The 19752-nt window shown below is 36.3% G+C and overlaps 1 protein-coding gene and 1 long non-coding RNA gene across 2 annotated transcripts in view; one reads left to right on the forward strand and one right to left on the reverse strand.

Annotated features, from left to right (window-relative positions):
* LOC140329207 (uncharacterized) overlaps positions 1 to 19752 on the forward strand; it is a 50295-nt gene that overhangs the window by 23306 nt on the left and 7237 nt on the right. The window lies entirely within an intron of this gene.
* The window catches only part of LOC140329206 (dihydroxyacetone phosphate acyltransferase-like), a 29414-nt gene continuing 14833 nt past the window's right edge, over positions 5172 to 19752 (reverse strand). The window contains exons 7-17 of the mRNA XM_072409347.1: positions 19610 to 19685; positions 17346 to 17497; positions 14457 to 14587; positions 13476 to 13699; positions 12559 to 12801; positions 11401 to 11480; positions 11076 to 11210; positions 10729 to 10828; positions 9303 to 9396; positions 7830 to 7891; positions 5172 to 7569 (exon numbers count right to left, since the gene is read on the reverse strand). Coding sequence (XP_072265448.1) covers positions 7532 to 7569; positions 7830 to 7891; positions 9303 to 9396; positions 10729 to 10828; positions 11076 to 11210; positions 11401 to 11480; positions 12559 to 12801; positions 13476 to 13699; positions 14457 to 14587; positions 17346 to 17497; positions 19610 to 19685 — 1335 coding nt within the window. The 3' untranslated portion in view covers positions 5172 to 7531. The remainder of the gene's footprint in view (positions 7570 to 7829; positions 7892 to 9302; positions 9397 to 10728; positions 10829 to 11075; positions 11211 to 11400; positions 11481 to 12558; positions 12802 to 13475; positions 13700 to 14456; positions 14588 to 17345; positions 17498 to 19609; positions 19686 to 19752) is intronic.

Genomic DNA, 19752 nt, shown 5'->3' on the forward strand with positions numbered 1-19752 from the left:
TTTTTTCCTGGGCTGAAACTTCCCAAGGGGAGTCATGAATTTCCCATTTTTGGCATCCAACCAGAAGCTGAATTTGGATTTTTTTTTTCCTACAGCAGCATATAGCAGTGCCCAAGAATGCACACTCCAGTACAGGCAAACAGTGTGATAAAAAGACACAGGGTGTTTTTTTGACCCAGTTCAGTGCTGCTGAATTTATCGGCATTGGATTACATGGTCAATGTCTTGAATGAAACCCCAAAAGTTTGAATTAATGGCACACAAAAACAGGTACCAATAATTCATTTGTTCAAAAATCGGTCCATTATTGGGTTATCTTCTGATTTAATACGTTAACTTTCCATACAAATGTTGGTTGGAGGAATTTCCATTTATTCAAGAGCTTAATGGCCATGAGTGGTAGATCTAGCTGATTTAGTGATCCATAGATGTACCTCCTAATCTACCAACACTATTACTCATCCTATCCACTACCTTTTTACCCAGATCAGTCTGTTACTAATTGCCATGGACCCAGGCAGGGGTACTACAGAGAGGATGGCAGGGGTGCTTAAAGCTGACGATGCAGGGAAAAGGCAAACTAAAAGATAAGTCTGCCATAATGTGCAAGTATGCTGTGCATAGTTGTAAAATAACCCAGGTCACAAAGGGAATAAAGAATACTATTAGTGTGCAGGGAAAAAACAATCAGGAACTGCCATGGCATACTTTCCACAAATGTAAACAGGGACAATGCTTAGGGTTGCCAAACTAGCCATTGCCTAAGATCTTGTATTCCTAAGCACCCCCCAACAGCTGTCCCCCTTGCTCACAGCCTTCTCTCCATCCAAAGAAATGCATCATCAGTAAATTTCACTGAGGATCTGAAACTTTGGTTCCCACGTAAGAGCAGGACGAGACATAGGATCAGACAGTGCCTACCTGCCCCGATCTATGCAGGAGGACAGAGAGCCCAAGCTGAAGAACAAGCAGAACTTCACTGATTGTAAGTATGCTGGGCCTAAAGTAAGGGCTGACTTGTGATTGGACGAATAGTGAAGGCATCTTGTTTATGGGTGGGTGGTGGTGGTAGTGAGTGGTTGAGTACAACCTGTTGCCCTTGCTGTCACATGTTGAAATGCTGGTTCATTAGGAATCAGTACAGCTGTTGGGACTGTCAAACAGCTGGCAAGATGCAAGCTGCCTGGAGCTGCTCAGGGACCACTGTCCCCAGTGCCCATTTGAACTTAGCCCTACTTTTTATTCAGTCATGCTTATATTTTAGTAATATTTTTTGTATCGAAGCCGAGTACAAAACCAATTTTTTTTATCTTTTAACTTAAAAGTTTTAGAATCCATGGAGAAAAAACTAGAATGTAAGAATTCACAAAAACAAGAATACTTTCAACTGTATCTTCACTCATAAATTTGTGAGAGGAGTTTAGTAGAGCCTAATTCCCTGAATTTCCCTAGACCAGTTTCTGTTTTTAACCTTAATATTAAGTAGGACCAGCAGAAGTTAGAATATTATTATTGGAGAACACAAAATGAGAACGTCTTCTGTGACACCAACACACCATAGGTAATGTTTCCCAACCAGTGTTCCTCCAGAGGTTGTTAGGGCTTTCTTCAGCAATGAACAGTTTGTGTGTCTCAGGTCAGTTTAACCTCCCTGGTGGTATTCCCAAGTGTGGCTCGGCGTGGATTTTTCATACCAAAAGCAGTAACCCCGAGTGTGGGGTGGAATTTCCAGGGAGATTAAAAGTCCTACCTGGTTCCCGCATTCCAGCGACGTCCTCCAGCGATGCCCCGCATTTGCGTCCCTGGCGTGTGAACGTTGGGCGCGCAAGGCCAGGGGAAGCAGATGCTATTATATTCACTATGTTGTAGATATAGTGATTATAATAAGGGTTCCCTGAAGACCCGACAGGTATTTCAAGGGTTCCTCCATGTTAAAAAGTTTGAGAAACACTACTATAGATTCATGCATTAAAATTATTTATTGTGCACATAGGTTTAAATAGCATAGCTTTTACTGGCTAGGCTTAGGCTATGACTAAGGCTGTGTGTGGTTGAAACACATCAGCAGAGATTATGCCATTTAAACCTTTATACACAATAAAGGATTTACTTGCATTTGACTTACAGCGTGCAGGCCTTCCTGAATAATATACGTTGCTTGGGGCAGTACAACCAAGAACTCCCCACTAGACATACTTTGCACTGGTGATGCCTCTTTCACAGCTTGTTAGCCAGAAGAGACCAATATATATGCCTGAGCCATCTAGTGATACTCAGTGGGATTATATGAAAACATCAATTCAGCAGGTGTTCTTGGAAATGAAGAGGTACAGCAACATATGAAACCACTTTACAGCATACATAAAAAAGTCTCTGACTGGGTCTCTGGGGAAATGTAAAGGTTTAGCAAGATCAATTCAATGCCCAATTCTAACCAAAAAATAGAGGATCTCGAATTATAAAAAAACAGTCAAAAAAAGTCAATTCATAATAAAACATTCCAGTCTGTTTTGTTTGCAATCAGTTACATTTAAAATAGTTTGTATAAAAGTGTAGTTGGGTATAGAAAGTAAAATAGTTGGGTATACAACTGCTACAAGTTAAATTCAGTATTATTTCTATTATTTGTGAACAGAAAAAAAACCTATTTGCTTGGGCAGTATTGATATTTGAGCTCCCTCTAGTGAAGAAAGAAACCATTGCAATGGAATTAATTTTGAGTAGATGAATTTTTAAAAATTTGCTCCATTCATAAGGTGATTAAAGATTCTTTCCATAAAATATGCTTGACCATAACTTGTTTATTCTTGTTGGATGGGGGTTTATCTGAAAAATACTTTTTTTTAAATTCTACATAAACTGGGACTGATCTGTCTAATATATTGTAATAAATTGTAACATGGGCTTTCTTTGCCCTTGGCAGTCTCTTCTGGTGTATGTTGGGACACCTTTTATCGTCAACATTATCTTATTATGTTATAACACAGAAACAGGTATATTTTGTTCTTATAAAAAACACCTATGTGGATTATTCCAAAATAAAGAGATCAATTTTACAAAGGCACAAATGACAAATTTAGCAAATGTAATTACGGTAACTGTTTTTAGCTTGCTTTTTACTCACATTTATAAATATCAATCCAGGCGACTGCAAAGGGTGGAAAATCTTGGGTTTATTTATGAAAAAGACTTCAGAGAAGTACTTACATATAAGGTTCAAAAATTAAGTTTCTGTTTCACATATGGTCTATGTTGGTGATATCAATTTAATTTTGACCTTATTTTAATTGCTTGACAAAAATGGTGTCCGGTGTCCATTGCTTGAGATCAATGCCTCTCCTATGATGAATGAGTCAGTTGGTTTTAGTTATAAAGGGAAATCCTCATCAACATACCACCCTTGTTGTTCAGGAGGGTAGAAACCAGGTTTTATACTCCACTTGTAATACAGCTCAGAGTGATTATATCTTCATCAGAAAAACATCTGAAAATGTTTTACTAAATAGAGGAAAATCTCCAATTAAACAGAAACATCAAACTAAATGATAAATAACTTATTTAAATTTTATAAAGTTGTATATCATGTTTTTACTCAGTGCACTACACTTGCCAAAGCAGACTTTCTGAGCTTGGGTTTCAGTGGAACCTAGGGTTCCACTTGGCTTTGCTTGAGGTTCATTGAGCAGAGCTGAGTTGAACCTTCATGGGACCAATGGTGTATTTCTTCTTATTTTTCACATAGGTGACCATATCTTATCGTATCTTTTTATTTGTTTTTATGTGTGAATTATCTGTGATTATTACCAATGTAATGAGCACCATTCCTAATTTACAGGGCCTGATTTAATAAAGCTCTCCAAGGCTGGAGCAAATACACCTATATCAGTGAAGCTGAGTGATCCAGCAACCCTGGAATGTATTTCATTAAACTCAGGCCCATAGAGTAACTACACCAACCACTATTTTAATGGACATTCTTTGAACTGACCAGCACTGTTACAGTAATCTTTACCCTAAAAACTATTTCAAAGGGACCCTCGCTCACAAACCACTATAATAACCAAAATACGGCTACCACTGATCACTAAGGAGGTCACTGCACTGACCTTTAATGTAATTAGAACACATCTACACTGGACACCAATATGGGGGCACTTCTTCCACTATCACTAAAATAAGCAGGTTGCATATATATGTATTTGTTTTTATATTGTGCCAACAAATTATGCAGCATTTTATAAAGTCCATAGTGATATCAGTAACTATTCCCTGAAGGAGCTCACAATCCAATGTCCCTACCATAGTCATATATCTTTATCATAGTCCAAGGCCAAATAATCTATGTGCATGTGTTTGGAATGTGGTAGGAAACACACACAAATACAGGGAGAGCATACAAACTCCTTGCAGAAAGTGTCCAGGTTAAGATTCAAACCTGTGACCTAGAGCTGCAAAGGCAGGAGTGCTAACCACTGAGCCAACCATGTTGCTCATACTTCTCCACTGACCACCGAAATAGGAGGCACTTCACCACTGATCATAAATGTAAGGTTGTACTTCAATACCACCAGTAATAATTACAGTAAATATGATTAGAAGCCATCACTCCAATTAAGCCTGTATTTACCAGAGTTTTTAAATAAATGTAATGGGCAATTTAGATCATATTATATTGGCCAAGTGGTCAGCAACACCAGTTTCCATTTTTTTCCAATTCTGTGCCATTCTGAATCTGTATGCCTCCAATTATAAAGCCCCAAGCTGGTTTATGCATGAAGAAATATAAGCAAATACTCTGATAGGGGCAGATTTCCCCTAACTGGTCCCATGTGATTTTAAAGCTTTACAAGTCACTAGGTTTAAGTACTCTGCGTTTACAAAAGGTAGACCCCAGGGAATCCATACTGACCTATACAGAAAGAACAATCAGAAACAAGTCATTTACCAATGATTTAAAAGATCTCATTTAACATTAGCAGTTAGAGATGGCTGAATGGAGTCACACCTGCTCCCTGGCCAATTTAAGAAAAAAAATGTGCTTTATCCACAGAATCTTTAACACCTTAATCAAAAGAAAGACTCCCAAGACAGAATACATATTGATGACAGAAACTTATAAGAAATGGCCCCTGAAGAGTTGATTAGTACCCTCTTTGCAAAATTAAAATAACTCTGTTTGACATCACTTTATTCATGGCAGTTGTGAGAAATGGCAGGTGCCTCACTGTGCATATAAATGTAGCAGTTGTTTTAGCTTTAAACACACGTTTCAAAAAACAATTACACCCTATAGGTCATAAAAATATTGTATATAGACAGGGATCACAACAATTAAAAAACACACAAATATATACAATAAATTAGATATTTGCACAAAGGTCTTTAAAATCAAAACTGAAAATTGGAAAATTGTGCATTATTCTTAAGCAACCTGAATTTTTTTTAAGAGCACTAAAAAGGTTTGGTGGTAATTTCATTTTAGTTTTTTTTTTTAATTGATATTGTTTATTACCAATTTTTAAAAGTACTTCACAAATGGTTCACAGAGAGTAAGGGTTTCCTTCTCACATTTCTCATTGGCTAAAAGTTTATAGAAGGCACAGGCAGTGTGGGAATGAAGTCACTTCCATGATGCATTTAGTTGTGTGTGTTTAACCTGCCTTTTATACATTGAGCGCTATCACCAAAAAACATTTTGCAACATAGTAGTTAAGTTTAGCCTGGTACAAAGGATATGTCCGTAATATGTCCATAAGCATAAGATAAATTCTGGAAACTGAACGGAGATATATGGCTTGCCTGATATCTGAGTACTTTTAATGTTTCCATGTCAATGGATCCTCCAAAACATTAGCTTTTCAACATGTTGCCACAGTGCTTTAAAATAGTTCAAGAATCCTGCACTGTGGAGTGCTAGTGACTTGGTCTTCTGTTTTGATGGATTAAAACCCATGTCTAGTTTTTATTGCTCTAATCATTCTCTCCAAAGCCCCATACACACATGCAATTATAATCATTGGAAAGGATTTTTCACGATCATTTCCAACGACTAAGCACTGCATGATGCATGAACAAGTGCTGTACATACAGCACCGTTCTGCTCTATGGAGAAGGGAGCGGGAGAAGGAAGGAGCAGCACCCCGCTGCGTGCTCCCCCCCTTCGCTTCCATTACAATCGTTTGACATCCATCGTTCGTGGATCCGCCAGGACGGACGTTCAGACGATGGATGACGGGAACTGTACACACGCCAGATTCTTGTCGGATATCAGCCCTGAGCTGATTATTCGGCAAGAACCATTGGACGTGTGTACGTAGCTTAACTGTCCTAATCACCAATGTCACCCAGAATTAAGATAAAAAGGTAACCTAAAATTAAGTTTTTGCAACCAGAAGAGGGGGATAATTGCCCCATGGGAACATTTGTTGTCCTGATAACTTGAAAAGATATCCTCCCACTTCCTTTTTAATCTAAAGAGCAGAAAGTAAAGGGAAATAATGTGTTCAAAACAAGGTTATTATCACCTCCCTTATCTAGCCAATATTTTTTAGATTTACTTTAAACAACAAGACTAGCATCTGCCCCAACAAACTTGAACCAACAACTCAGAGCTTGGAGGGCCTGAAGTAAAGCAATACAAACAATATCTGGTGCAGTACAGAATGTTGTGCATAAAGATACAAGACAATTCTAATTCAATAGAAATCTCCCTGATGGCACCTTAGATAATAAATTACCAAGAGGTGTCATTTACATTTGATCTACAAAATAATAATTTTAGTTACATTGTAAAATACATGTTACGACATACAAAGTAATGCATGAATACTAATGGTAATACAGCATATCTGTCACATCATTAGTTTGTTATCATTAAAAAAGCAGTTTATAGCCATAAAAAGTCATTAAAACACACACAAAAAAAAAAATTGCCAGGAAAAATTAAAAAAAATTGTTTGGCTAAAAGTATTTTTGTAATAAATGAAAATAAAAAATGAACAATAGTTAGCCATGTCCATTGGTCCTTTTATATTTCATTACCAGATAAAAATCATATTTTCCCAGAGATCATCAAACATTGATTATGGCATGTTAACGTCTTTTCACATTTGTTCCTGAGCTAGAAAATGGCACTTGCATTACATAATTTACCTGTTACAGCATACAGCATTTTTTATAAAGTTCTTTCTATGAATGGAACAATGGCGCACATATATGTGTATATATAACCTAGCAATAAATCTAATTATATAGGCTGTTACAGTAAATGTTGGTTAGTGCAATTGTCTATAGTAAGAAATATTCACTGAGTTGCAGTTCAGCAGGTTGCAGTCCTGTCTGAGTTTTAAGCTGTACATTTCCAGGAGATGAATACCTAATACAGTATTTCACAGTGGTATCTGCTGAATGACATGGTTATTGTAGCTCTTCCATGAACTACATGCTGAGAGCTGGCTTCTGTTTTTCAACAATTTATATTTTTGTCAAGTGGCCTGCACTGGAGATGGAATGTACAATTTGGCTAAGATCATTAGAGTCTGGCTGCTGGGAATTTTCCTTGATGTATTTCTATAAAAAGTAAAAAACAGAAATAGTATTAAATACTGCATTCAGCATACTGACTTATTTCATTTCCAGAAAGTTTTTACTTTAAAAATATTTATTTTTCTTCAATACTTAAAGCTATATTGTTCTGACAAATCATTATGTTGTATGTTTTGTTGTATTTAAAGAACGTATGTAGCACATAGTTCATCCACAAAAATATACATTTAATATAATACATAAAACAATAAGGGCTACAATGGTAAAATCATTCAACACCTTACCAAGTATTGTCACCATATCCTTTGCTGTCTTTCTATGTGCAACATAATTTGTTCCACTTGACCTAGAAAATATACACACTATAATTTAACAAATGATAGTTTAGATTGGGAATACTAAAAACAATAAAATACAAATTGGATTTTATGCTTACCTTTATAAACATTGTATCTATGTGGTTTGACAGAGTTACAATTATATATGCACAGTACCAGGTTAAAACAGGGGCTTTACAATAAATTTAAAGGATTTACAATAAATGTAAGTATTGTAGCCTGGGGTCAACATAGCAGCCCAGAAACAATTTATCTGGAAATGTTTGCCTAATTGCATAAGCGTTTTTAATTGAAGGATGCTATATATACACTTAATTGTGGGCACACATGAAGGTATGACTGGTATGAAGCCATTGTATAAAAATGCTGTTCATATGGAGCATATCTAAATTAGAAATTGTATAACACAAAGTTTAAACCCACAAGCATCCAGATGACAAAAGGTCTTCCGCTGCACTTTTCAGAGAATAAATTTTACCAGGTAAAACATAATCCTTAAACAAAGTTAAATAAAAGTATGATGCCTAAATAACATTTGATGAAATGTTTACTTTTTAAGAAAATAGTGAAAGACGTATAAGGGATTCTTTCCTTGGATCTGAATTAACTAGATAAATTTGGATTCATTTTTCCCATAATGTATAAATAAATAACAATGTGTGCCAAAGAAAAGTATTATTTTCTACAACATTTCCTTGATGTCTGAAAAAAACTGGGCATGCTAAGCAGTGTATACTGCTTCTTAACCCCTTTTTTAGCTGATCTCCCTGAAAATGTTCATCCCCTAATCCTCATGGGCAACCCAGGTTGGCTTAGTGGTTAGCACTGACCTTTGCAGCGCTAGGTCACAGGTTTAAATCTCAGCTAGCATACAAGTAGTTTGTATGTTCTCTCCCGATTAACCTAACATGCGGTTAGGTAAATCGACATTCCCTCAAAAAGTACCCTTAAACTACCCTAATGGCATATAACTTTGGTAGGGGCATTAGATTGTGAGCCCCTTTGATGGACAGTTAGTGACATGACTATGGACTTTGTAAGGAGCTGCATAATGTAGGCACCATATAAGTATAGGTTAATAATAGTAATCCCTTCTACAGCCCTTAGATTCAACAAACTCCTCTCCTCAACCCAACCTGACCTAAGTCTACCATACGAGGGTCTCACTGGCACCATTTAATTGTTGAACACCACTAACCCATCACAGCAAATATGCCAGCCCTTGACATTTCCTTTGTGTGGACACCACTTACATCCCTAGAGGACCCTACTGTTCACTTGGGTGGATAGAATTTCAGTGTACTGAGAAGTATAAATCTCTCAAGTAATTCCAATGTATAAACTGCAAAAGCTTACTACTTATCTTCACACCAGTCCACACCCCACCATGTTATATTAGATGCACAGTATTGGACTTACAATTTATTGGCCTCCACAACACCTAGTTTCACAAAAGATGCCAGTGAGTTCTTCAGTGTGTCAGAAGACAAGGCTTCATAACAAATACTGGCACCTGTGAAGATACAAAATAACTGTTGGTATATTACAAATCTAAGGAACAACTAAGGATTCAGTAATTGTACCTAAAAATAGAAATCACTAGGATGTTTATTTGTATACCAAGAGAGGAGGGAGCACATGTGCAAGGTTCTCATCAGATAATCGGCTCAGGGCTGTTATCAAGGCGGGATATCGGACGAAATGTTGCATGTGTACAGCGCTCGTAGTCCATAGTCCAAACAACCATCCTGACAAATCCACAGACGATGGACAATGAACAATCCTAATGGAGGTGAAGGGGGTGAGAGCACAGTGGGGTGCCAGTCCGTCGTTCTCCCCTCTCCATGGAGCAGAATGGTGCTATATGTACAGCACTCGTTCATGCATCGAGCAGTCGTTTGTCGTAACATACTAACATACACAAAGTTTTTACATCCTTGGTGTGTAAGGCATAACAGTAAAAGTTATGTGCATATGGTATAGATGAAATTTTGCCTTTATTTACCCTGTCTACAATTTGACTTCACGACCCAGGCCTCTCAAAATACCATACCATTCAGGGTATACTTAAATAACATACAATATTAGGGGCATATTTATTAATTATTCCCCTGTCAATTCAACATATATTTGTAATTTTATTCATTAGAAGTTTTAGCATTTACTATTGTGACTGCTATGCTCCTTTGACCACTATTGGCAACTAGGTGATAGAATAAGTCTAAGGCTACGTACACACGTGCAATAATTATCGTTGTAAACGAACGACTAACGACTGTTCATCTGATAATCATCAAAATTAACAAAAAAAGTGCACAACGACTGGCCAACGACGCCGATAAACAAGGAATATCCCTGGGATCGAACGACCATCCCGGTGGATCTGATTGGGCGATGATCGTTCGCTATTTATTGTGTGTATGGTCGTGTAGTGATCGTGGATTGTTCTGCGGTACCCTTTCTCCTTTACATGTCACTTCATGCATCGTTCAAACGATCGTATCTAGCATGTGTACACTATTGGTGGAATTTATTTAAACGATCGTATCATTACAGCATGTACAGAATTGTGCACAATATGATCGTTCAAAATAAAAGTGCATAATTGTTGATCTGATGTTAGTCATTTCGTTTTCTAACGACAATTTTTGCACTTGTGTACCTAGCCTTAGTTTTAATATGCTTTGAAACAAGCAATAAATGGCGACTTGCACATTAATTAATTGCTTTATTTATAATAATTGCATGTAGTTATATACTGTATACACATTTTCTTTTTAAAGCTCCTCTTCAATACACAAAGTTTTTCTTTTTTCTGCATCTGTAAAGCAGGCAGTTTACTTACCTGTTGCAATACTTTCGGAGACAAAACTTCTCACACCCGACACATATTGTTTTTCTGTGAAACTTTCGGACATATCCTGTGTGAGGTAGATGCAAGCTAACTAGATGAAGAGAAACAGGCAGCATTATAAATTGACAAAAGAATTATGTAGCTATAAGTCATCATTGGTTGACTTAGAAATTATAATTGATAAAAATTTACAATAAATAATTTTCTAAAATTTACTAAAAAAAATACCAATAACACCTAATCATCTGTTTTTTACATTCTCTCCACAACTGTCCCTCTAAATGTTTTACAATGGTCTAATTCATAATGTAGTTGCGGCACACAGATAATTGTCATACCTGGTAGCCTTTAAGAACTGGATGCACCATTCTGAATAAAAAGAGAGTCACATTGGTATCAGGTGTTATTATTTCATCTTCTGTAGTGTGGACAGCATTATATTTGCTGAGCAAGAAGCAGCCTTCTTCAAAGTCCTGCCAGAAATGATTGGAAGGTATGCATTAACCTCAAGAATATTGTACCATCAAGTTGTTTAATGAATGAAGAGCATTGCATTGTCTTATTACCTGTCCCATAAATGTTAAGTTAGGCTCCTTCTGTCTGTGTAGCCAGACATTATATAACAATTACATGCTTTAATATTAGAGATGTAATGTGTCTCACCTGTTCTTCATATCCTGGAAAGAATATAAACTCTCTAAAAAGAACTTTTCTTAGAAATGTAAATGTTTTGCGAACATCATCTGAAACAGAGACGACACAGAATACATTATTGAGTAACACTTTGATTACAGTGGACAGCACTGATACAAGAAAACCTGATTCAGTTTCCCCATGCAACACCGCAGACATAATGTATTATAATATATTTAATTCTTTCTTATTAGAGCACAGTATTGTTGATTTCCTAAAGAAATACAGGCTGTTTATTTACCAAAGTGATTTGTCTTTTGCAAGAGATATTTTACTTAGCTTAGCGAAAGAAGCTCTGATGGCATTAATCAACCAGTTAAGTAAAAATCCTTTTCTGATGTTTTTGAACATGGTTGGGTAAAAAACAATTGTTTACTTCATTCATTAAGCTAGGTGAAAAATCTCTTGCAAAGGGAGAATTGGAATTGCTAACTAAACAGCTTAAACTCCTTTATTAAATCAATCCCATGACATTGCAGTTGTAGTGATGGGAAAGATGCATTATCAGCTATTTCCTAGTTTAAATGGTGGTAATCACATTGTTAAAACCTAAAAAGACTCAGACCAGTGAAAACTGGGTTAACTTTGAAAACAAAAGTTTACAGCATATAAAAATATGTAATACCTAAAATTATTATTTTTCTCCTTAGTGAGTTCTCTTTTACTTGCCTTCTGTACTCCTACACCATTGCTTTAGGCTACAAACTCAAACACTTATCACAAATAATCTAATAATAATAATGTAGATTTGAGGCACAGAGGAGACAAGGAGGTGATCAGGACTGGTAAATTAGGAAGTAAAACTAAATCAAAATTCATTTTGGCTATATAATGTCTATCTTACTGACTTCTGTGATTTCGGTTTGCCTTTAAATAATTCCAACAGCTTCTTTTTGTGAATGTAGTATATATTAAACAGCTGTTTAGGGGTTTTCTTTGTACAGGATTCATTCTTATATTAGGATACTAAATGCTAGTGTGGTGAAATGATGCCATTAAGGACAACAAATAGGTGGGTTACATTGTTTCTGAATAAAGACTGGCCTTCCTCCTAAGACTTTATTTATATTTTAAAATCCACCAAATTCTTTAAACCCAGTTACACATATATTAGGATGCAGGTCATACCTTTCTTGAAAGTCTTTGCCAGTTTACAAGCCAACACGACCAGAGCAGGTCGTATAAAAATATTAATTAGCTGGTTTCTGTAGGATGCACCCATCAGATATGTGACTGCACGTTCATTTACCAAATCTTCAGTCGTATCATGATCATTATGTTCACGCAAAACTACCTGATCACCCACAAGGCTTAGAAAGTTTGAGTGAAGGTGTAGACTGGAACGAAGCACTTCTTCAAAAGACTTGTTACCTGAAATATAAACAAATAAATGACAAATGTAGTAATTCCAAAGTAACAGATATTAGCTTGCAGACATTGGACCTGATTTATTAAAGCTCTCCAAGGCTGGGGAGGATACACTTTAAAGAGTGAAGCTGGGTGGACATGGCACTAATAGTAGTGTCAGATTAGAAGGTGACCAATATATTCTAATGATAATACAGCAAACATGCTTGTAATATAGTGAATACAATGAAAAAAGGAATCAAAGAAAAAAACTAAAGGTGTGAGCGTTGCTGACTGATTAAAAAAGGGAGATTAGTGGCAAGTCTCATTTAAAATGAGTGAAGTTTGAATTTTAGAGATAAATATGACACTAAAAGCAAAGAAAAATCTGCCATTCTCCACAAAATCAATTTGTAAAAAGTCTTTACTTAAGAGTATCCAGTACTCTAATATAAACAGACATTCTACTCTTTGGTAAACCTACAATTGGTAACCTACATTGGTAAAACTCTTTCCTGAGTAACAGAGGATAACTGGCATGAAGAAAAAAAAAAAATACACAATATAATTGGCAACAGAAAACTGTCACAATAGTGACTTGTTTAAAAAAAACTACCCAAGCAACTTCTTTAAACCGTATTATTGTAAATTAGTAGTCAACTGTAAATATTACTTGTGTTTATGATGTAAATACATACCTTGCCAGTCTAAAATTCCCCCAAAGGTCTCTGTTAAATCCTTCAGCCACAGTGTTTTTTCAACCAACATGTTGAATTTTAAAGCTGGTAAATTCTGCAGCAAAATGGTAGCTATCAAGACTCCAGGGCTGAGGACCATGTTGGCTATTTGGTGAAGCTCTATTTTATAGGCTACATCCGTGATAAACTTTTGAATATCTTCTGATGGTCGGTGAATAAAATGCCTGTCATGGAAGAATTACAAAATGTGTTAATATGTTGAAAAAATGTATTAATGCTGTTTTACCGGTGTACCTTTACTTTTTTAATATAACAAAAACAAAAGTGTTTAGGAATGTGATGAGCAAAACCATTTTTAATTACTTTTACTTTATAATTGGACTTATATACCAAAATAATTGCTTAGTAACCTGCCTTGCACTAAATTGTTCCTCAAGAAAACTAGAAATGTTTATAGCTGTATCACTACAATATCCATGATATAATAATTTTTAGTGTAATTACTTAAATTCTAAATAAATTAAAAGTGCACTTAAACGTAGATGCAGGGCACATGCTAGACCAACATGAATCCTTCAAGGAATTTTAATATGTGCATAAGTCATCCATGTTAACTGTTTTGTTGATAAGGGAAAGGGAGAACCAGGGAAAACCAAATATAGGCAGTTTTATAGCAGTAGATTCTTATAACTTTAGGGAACAGCACTTTCCACTAGAATTCATGGTTCTTTCTCTACTTATTAAAAACTAAATAGAGTTGGCCGAATACTTTGCATAATATAAAAATAACTGAGAAACTAATGAGTAGAAGAGAAAGTAGATCCAGAACAAACACCTGTAGAGTTACTTCAAAAGCCTCTTTGGGTTGGTCAACAACACAAAGGCTTTTAATTTTATATATATATATATATATATATATATATAGGTTTTTAAATTATAGGATATTGAATGGCTATACCCACAATTTCTATGACTCAGTACCTTGGGGTAAGATTATATTCTGAGCGATTTATTTTCCCAGAAGCCAGTGACCGTACCGACAATGGCTGTCCAAAGTGAATGTGAATATTTCCAAAATCCTCATTAAGAAACTTCCTGGCTTTCATTAAACCCTACAAGGAAAAAAATTATATGAATGCAGTTTTGCTTTATGAAGGCTTCCAAACATTCATCAATATAAAGATAATAGGGATAATATAAAGATAATAGGGACATCAGTTTGTTGAGCAGATCTATATACATATCAATGGAAATTTACTGTATACCGATAAAAAGATGTTGCCATTGATGACCCCTTTCTGAAATTGCTAATTGCCTTATTGTGTCTATTACCTAACCCATATAAGTAGGCATAAGAAGTCAGAACTTCATGTCTCAACACATGATCTAGGTTAGTCACTCAAAAAATATTAAAGCTAATGTCAGCATGACAGCCAGCATGACAGCCAGAAAGTGATATTTTCAGTAAAGGTCTGGAAAAGCAACTTATACATTGCATTTTCCAGAATTAAGGTTTCCTTGAAAATGTGTATTAAGGCTGGGTCTACATGAACAGTTTTAAAATGCATATAAACGTTCCTACCACGTTTATACGCGTTTTTATGCACTTTTACAAGCGTTTTAAAGCTTAACTTTAAAACGCTAAAAAAAAACTGTAATAAACGCCTATGACGCGTTTTACCGCAAATTGCTGCAATTTGCCGCGATTTTACATAAGCGTTTATAAAAAGTTTACTTTTAACCCTTTCAGGGAATGAGTACAGGGGTACATAAAACCCTTTACGTATTCCCTGAAAGGGTTAAAAAATGTGTAAAAAAATTGGACGAGGCTTTAATGGTAAAATATTTTATTAAATGTGTGTGTGTTTGTGTAACAAAACTTTTTTTTTTACAGGTTATCTCAATGACAGGATGATTCCCAGGATTGCAATGAGCACAGCCCTGGGACTCCTCCTGACAGTGAGGGATCGCAGGCCACTAGGGGTTAAATGAGGACAAGCCTCTCCATTCACCCCTAGTGCTCTGTGATTGGCTGAGGTTTCACGTTTCTCAGCCATTCAGCACTAGACATGAATGGGGAGACTTGTGCCCATTCATCGCTAGCGCTCTGTGATTAGCTGAGAAATAGGAAACCCTGATGACAGCTCAAGCATCATCAGGATTTCCCTTTCCTCAGCCAATCAGGGAGCAGAGACAGATACAGATACAGAACACATGTCGCAGCTCCTCTGGGGCTGCGGGAGCAATCAGGGGAGCGGAGCTGTCAGCATAGTAGAGCTCCGCTGACTGCTCTGCTCCCTGATTAGCTGAGGAAAGGGAAATCCTGATGATGCTTGAGCTGTCATGTCATGTTGAGTAGTCCCAGGGCTGTGCTCATTGCAACCCTGGGAATCATTCTGCCATTGAGATAACCTGTAAAAAAAAAAAGTTTAGTTACACAAACACACATACATTTAATAAATTAATTTACATTAAAGCCTTGTCTATTTTTTACATATATTTTAACCCTTTCAGGGTATGAGTAAGGGGTTTTATGTACCCCTGTACTCATTCCCCAGGGTGGGGTGGTGGACTTATGGGAGTCTCCTTATTAAAGGGGGCTTCCAGATTCCAAAGTCCTGCTAAAAATGTTTATAAAAGCACCCATTGTTTTCAATGAAAGCTTTCATAAAACTTAAAAACGCTTGAAAAAGCCTCCATTGAGTTCAATGAAAGCATTTTCATGCATTTTCCCGTGTTTTTCCGCGTTTATTCAGCGTTTACAATTTTTAAACATTGCAAGCCACGTTTAAGATAACGCTCAAAAACGTGCCAGAAGAAAACGTCCTGGTGTAGATTAGCACATTGGAATGCATGGGGACTTCAAACATGGGCTTTAAAAGCCTCGGGTTAAACGCTGGGGAAACAGTCCATGTAGACTAAGCCTAAAGCATGAGTGTCTCTGTCTGATATGCATGTAACATCCTATACCACTTTTGCTACTGTTACAGAGTCTTGGTGCAAAGACAATGCATCGGGAGACTCCTCGTCTCTAATATTCCTGTGTCAAGTGAGGTTGTACAGACAGTACTGTGTGTATGGATACAGATGACTGCCACTAATTCTTGTACTCCTAATAGAAAAGTATGGAGAATAAGCCAGCCAATCACAATGATGTGTTCTGCGAATATTTGTTGACTAAATCATCTGCATTTGGAGTTTTTGATTGATGATTTTTATCCACTAACCAGTAGTTATTTGGTCAGATATCTGTTTTTGGTTATATGGGGCAGTACATGTCATCATTACACATTGGAGTAGATGACATTCAAGTTGGCCTATATGACACCTGAAGAAAAGTTGTGGATATTTTGAGATTATTTAGGCTTTTGATCAGGAAGTGTTTTCTGAGTAAGATTGGGTGATTTTTGGATAGTAAGAGGGTAAGTGCATGACATTTAAGCAGGCTAAATGAGATTTAAAATTGGATTGGCGTGGTCAAATGACATGTGAATAAGGCTTTGGGATCATGTGATATTTTATTATTGAAATGGTCAGCTTCATACCTTGCTAATGGTAATAAAGAACATGAAGTGAATGAGTGAATGCTAAATTGTTAAATCACATCTGAATAAACAACAAGACAACAGAAGTATTTCAGATGCTGCACAAAGCCAAGGTTTTTCATGTAAAGATAAAAGACTGAACCAGCACACTAAAGAGTATTTATCTGCTGTTGGTTGAGCCATTGGGCTGCCTGTTCCAGCTCTGTAGTCTGTTGAAAATTATGCTGGGCACTTAGGATCCAGCACGTTTTCTAACTTTTAAACTATGACAAACATAATAATTAAATAACACATAACAAAACTGTCAGTCTAAAGTACATCTTACTGATGTGGTTTCTTTGGGTTTTGGAGCTCCTAAAAGTTCTTGGGCATAGAAGGTTTCCTCTAATAATTTTTCGTAGCTGATGCTGATGGGAACAAGGTAAGTATCAAATACTTCCCCTTTAAAAAATGGTTCCATAACAACATTCAAAAGCCCTGAAAAGAAAACATAACCATTACAAATTTGCTCTACTTTTTTGTTATTTCTTTCTTCTTTTATTATTATTTTACATTTATTTACACAGAATACAATGGGTGGCAATGAAACAAGAATAGCAATGGGCCCACCACAATTATGAGGATGGCAGGATATTTCTTCTTTTTACCTGTGGAAAAGGTTAAAGGATCTGCATATGGCTGTGGTTAATGGTAGAACTGCTACTTTACAGATATTTTTTTAGGATCCAGGTCCAGAGTTTATTGGAAGCAATGGATTGCTTTGCAGCAACTGCCAAATCCAATGAAAGAGAATTGCCAGTTCAAACTGATGGGTGGAGTTGAAGCATGAGGCCAGGAGTGGCTCATTGGGCCTGATTTAACTTGCTGAATCACCCAGGTTCACTCATGTAAGTGTATCCTCTCCAGCCTTGGAGAGCTTTCATAAATCAGGCCCAATGAAAGAGGCCTGAGAAGTGTGTGTAACCTGGGAGGAAGTTATTGCTCAGGGGTGGTAACCAGACATAACAGTTTTGGGGTACAGACTAGTAGAAGCTGCAAATGTTAGGTAATGGGACTGTGAATGTCAGGTCAGGACTTTATTATTTCTGCTTGAAACTTGTATGTTTTGTTACCATATTGCTGAGGAGATGCAAAACAAAATTCCTGTATACTTATTTTGAATAAAATAAACTGTTTTGGTGTGGCTGTGTATTGCAATGATCCTGTTTGCCCACAATATCACAAAGAACCAAAGTTGTTCTGTTTTCCTAAGCTAACTATATGAAAATATTTAATGATTTTACATACCACAACTGTTCTTTGTCACTGCAATCAACTTTGAGGCTTAGCGTCATAAAATCTGTTCATTTGGGATGTCAAATATGTTTCATTATTCTTGTAACCTAAAGATATGTGGAAAAAGATACTGCTGTGTTTTCCAAATGCAGTGTTTCAAGTAACTGCTGCTTGCCTTTAACATTTGGGTTTAGGACTGGAGACTCTTTCCTTTTATAGCTGCAGCATTATGGAGCACCAACATTAAGCCAAGAATGATGAATAGAACAAGCAATTTGCTTGAAATGTTTGCACATATCATAACAAGCAGTTAGTGTAGAAATTAATGAAACTTATTTTTAAATAAAAGTGCACCTTTCATTAGAGCATCGTTCTAATAAAACTCATTGTTGCATTCTCTACTTTCAGTCCTTTTTTTTCAAGGGCTGAAAACAAGCAAACCGTAAATGAGAATAAGAAATTAAACAACATTTCCTATATTTTTACTTGTTCCAGGTCAATGAGGAAGAAGGTTGAGACCAGAGCTTTAGCATGAGAGCCAGGTAACTGCGCTTGCATTGCCTCATTAATGACATGCATTTTGTCTGGTTCTACAGTTCCCTGTATGCTTCTCTCCAAAAACATAACAAAGCAGATTTTTGTCAGATTATTTTCAAGAATGCTCTCCACTAAGCAGCTTTCCACCCCAACTAGATAAGCTTGTTTTCATGAAGAGACAAAGGCCCTGACTTTCATCAGTGAAGCTGGGTGATCCACCAAACCTGGAATGGATCTGGTCCAGGATTGAAAACATTTGCTGACAAATATAGCTAATGACTTTTAGGAAAGCCATTCCAGGTTTGCTGGATTACCCAGCTTCACTGATGAAAGTGTATTCTCTCCTTGGAGCCTTGGAGAACTTTAATAAATCTGGGCCACAGAAAGAGGAGAAAATATTGGTATTTCTGGGTGGATAATATATGTAAATTGTGTTGTCTATTCCAAATATAATATAATCAGAATCCTCAATTGTAGCAACCACTAGTTGTCTTTGTATAACATAAACATAGCGGACACCTTAAACTTGCAGCTATGTCCCTTGCTGTGAGCACATAACAGTACAAAATGAAAGTATATTGTAAGATATATTCATTTTTACAGAATTAACGCTTTGGGCTCTTTTTATAAAAAAGGGGAATCATGTAAATTGATAATAAATATATCATGTTTTGCAGATAAATATTTCAAAACATTAGAGGTAAAAAAATATTGCCTTCTCATGATAAATACATAGCTGAAAATCTAGTACACTATTTGGGGTCACTCTATACATACCAAGCCTTGGAAGTATAGCCTTGCCTGTCCTGCTTCTTTGGCCTTCAATAAAATACTCCAAAGGAGCAAATCCAGTCTGTAAAAGAAAGGGTTCAGTGATATATATATATATATATGTATATATATATATATATGTATATTGC

The sequence above is a fragment of the Pyxicephalus adspersus genome, chromosome 4 (genome assembly GCF_032062135.1).
Source record: "Pyxicephalus adspersus chromosome 4, UCB_Pads_2.0, whole genome shotgun sequence".
NCBI lineage: Eukaryota > Metazoa > Chordata > Amphibia > Anura > Pyxicephalidae > Pyxicephalus > Pyxicephalus adspersus.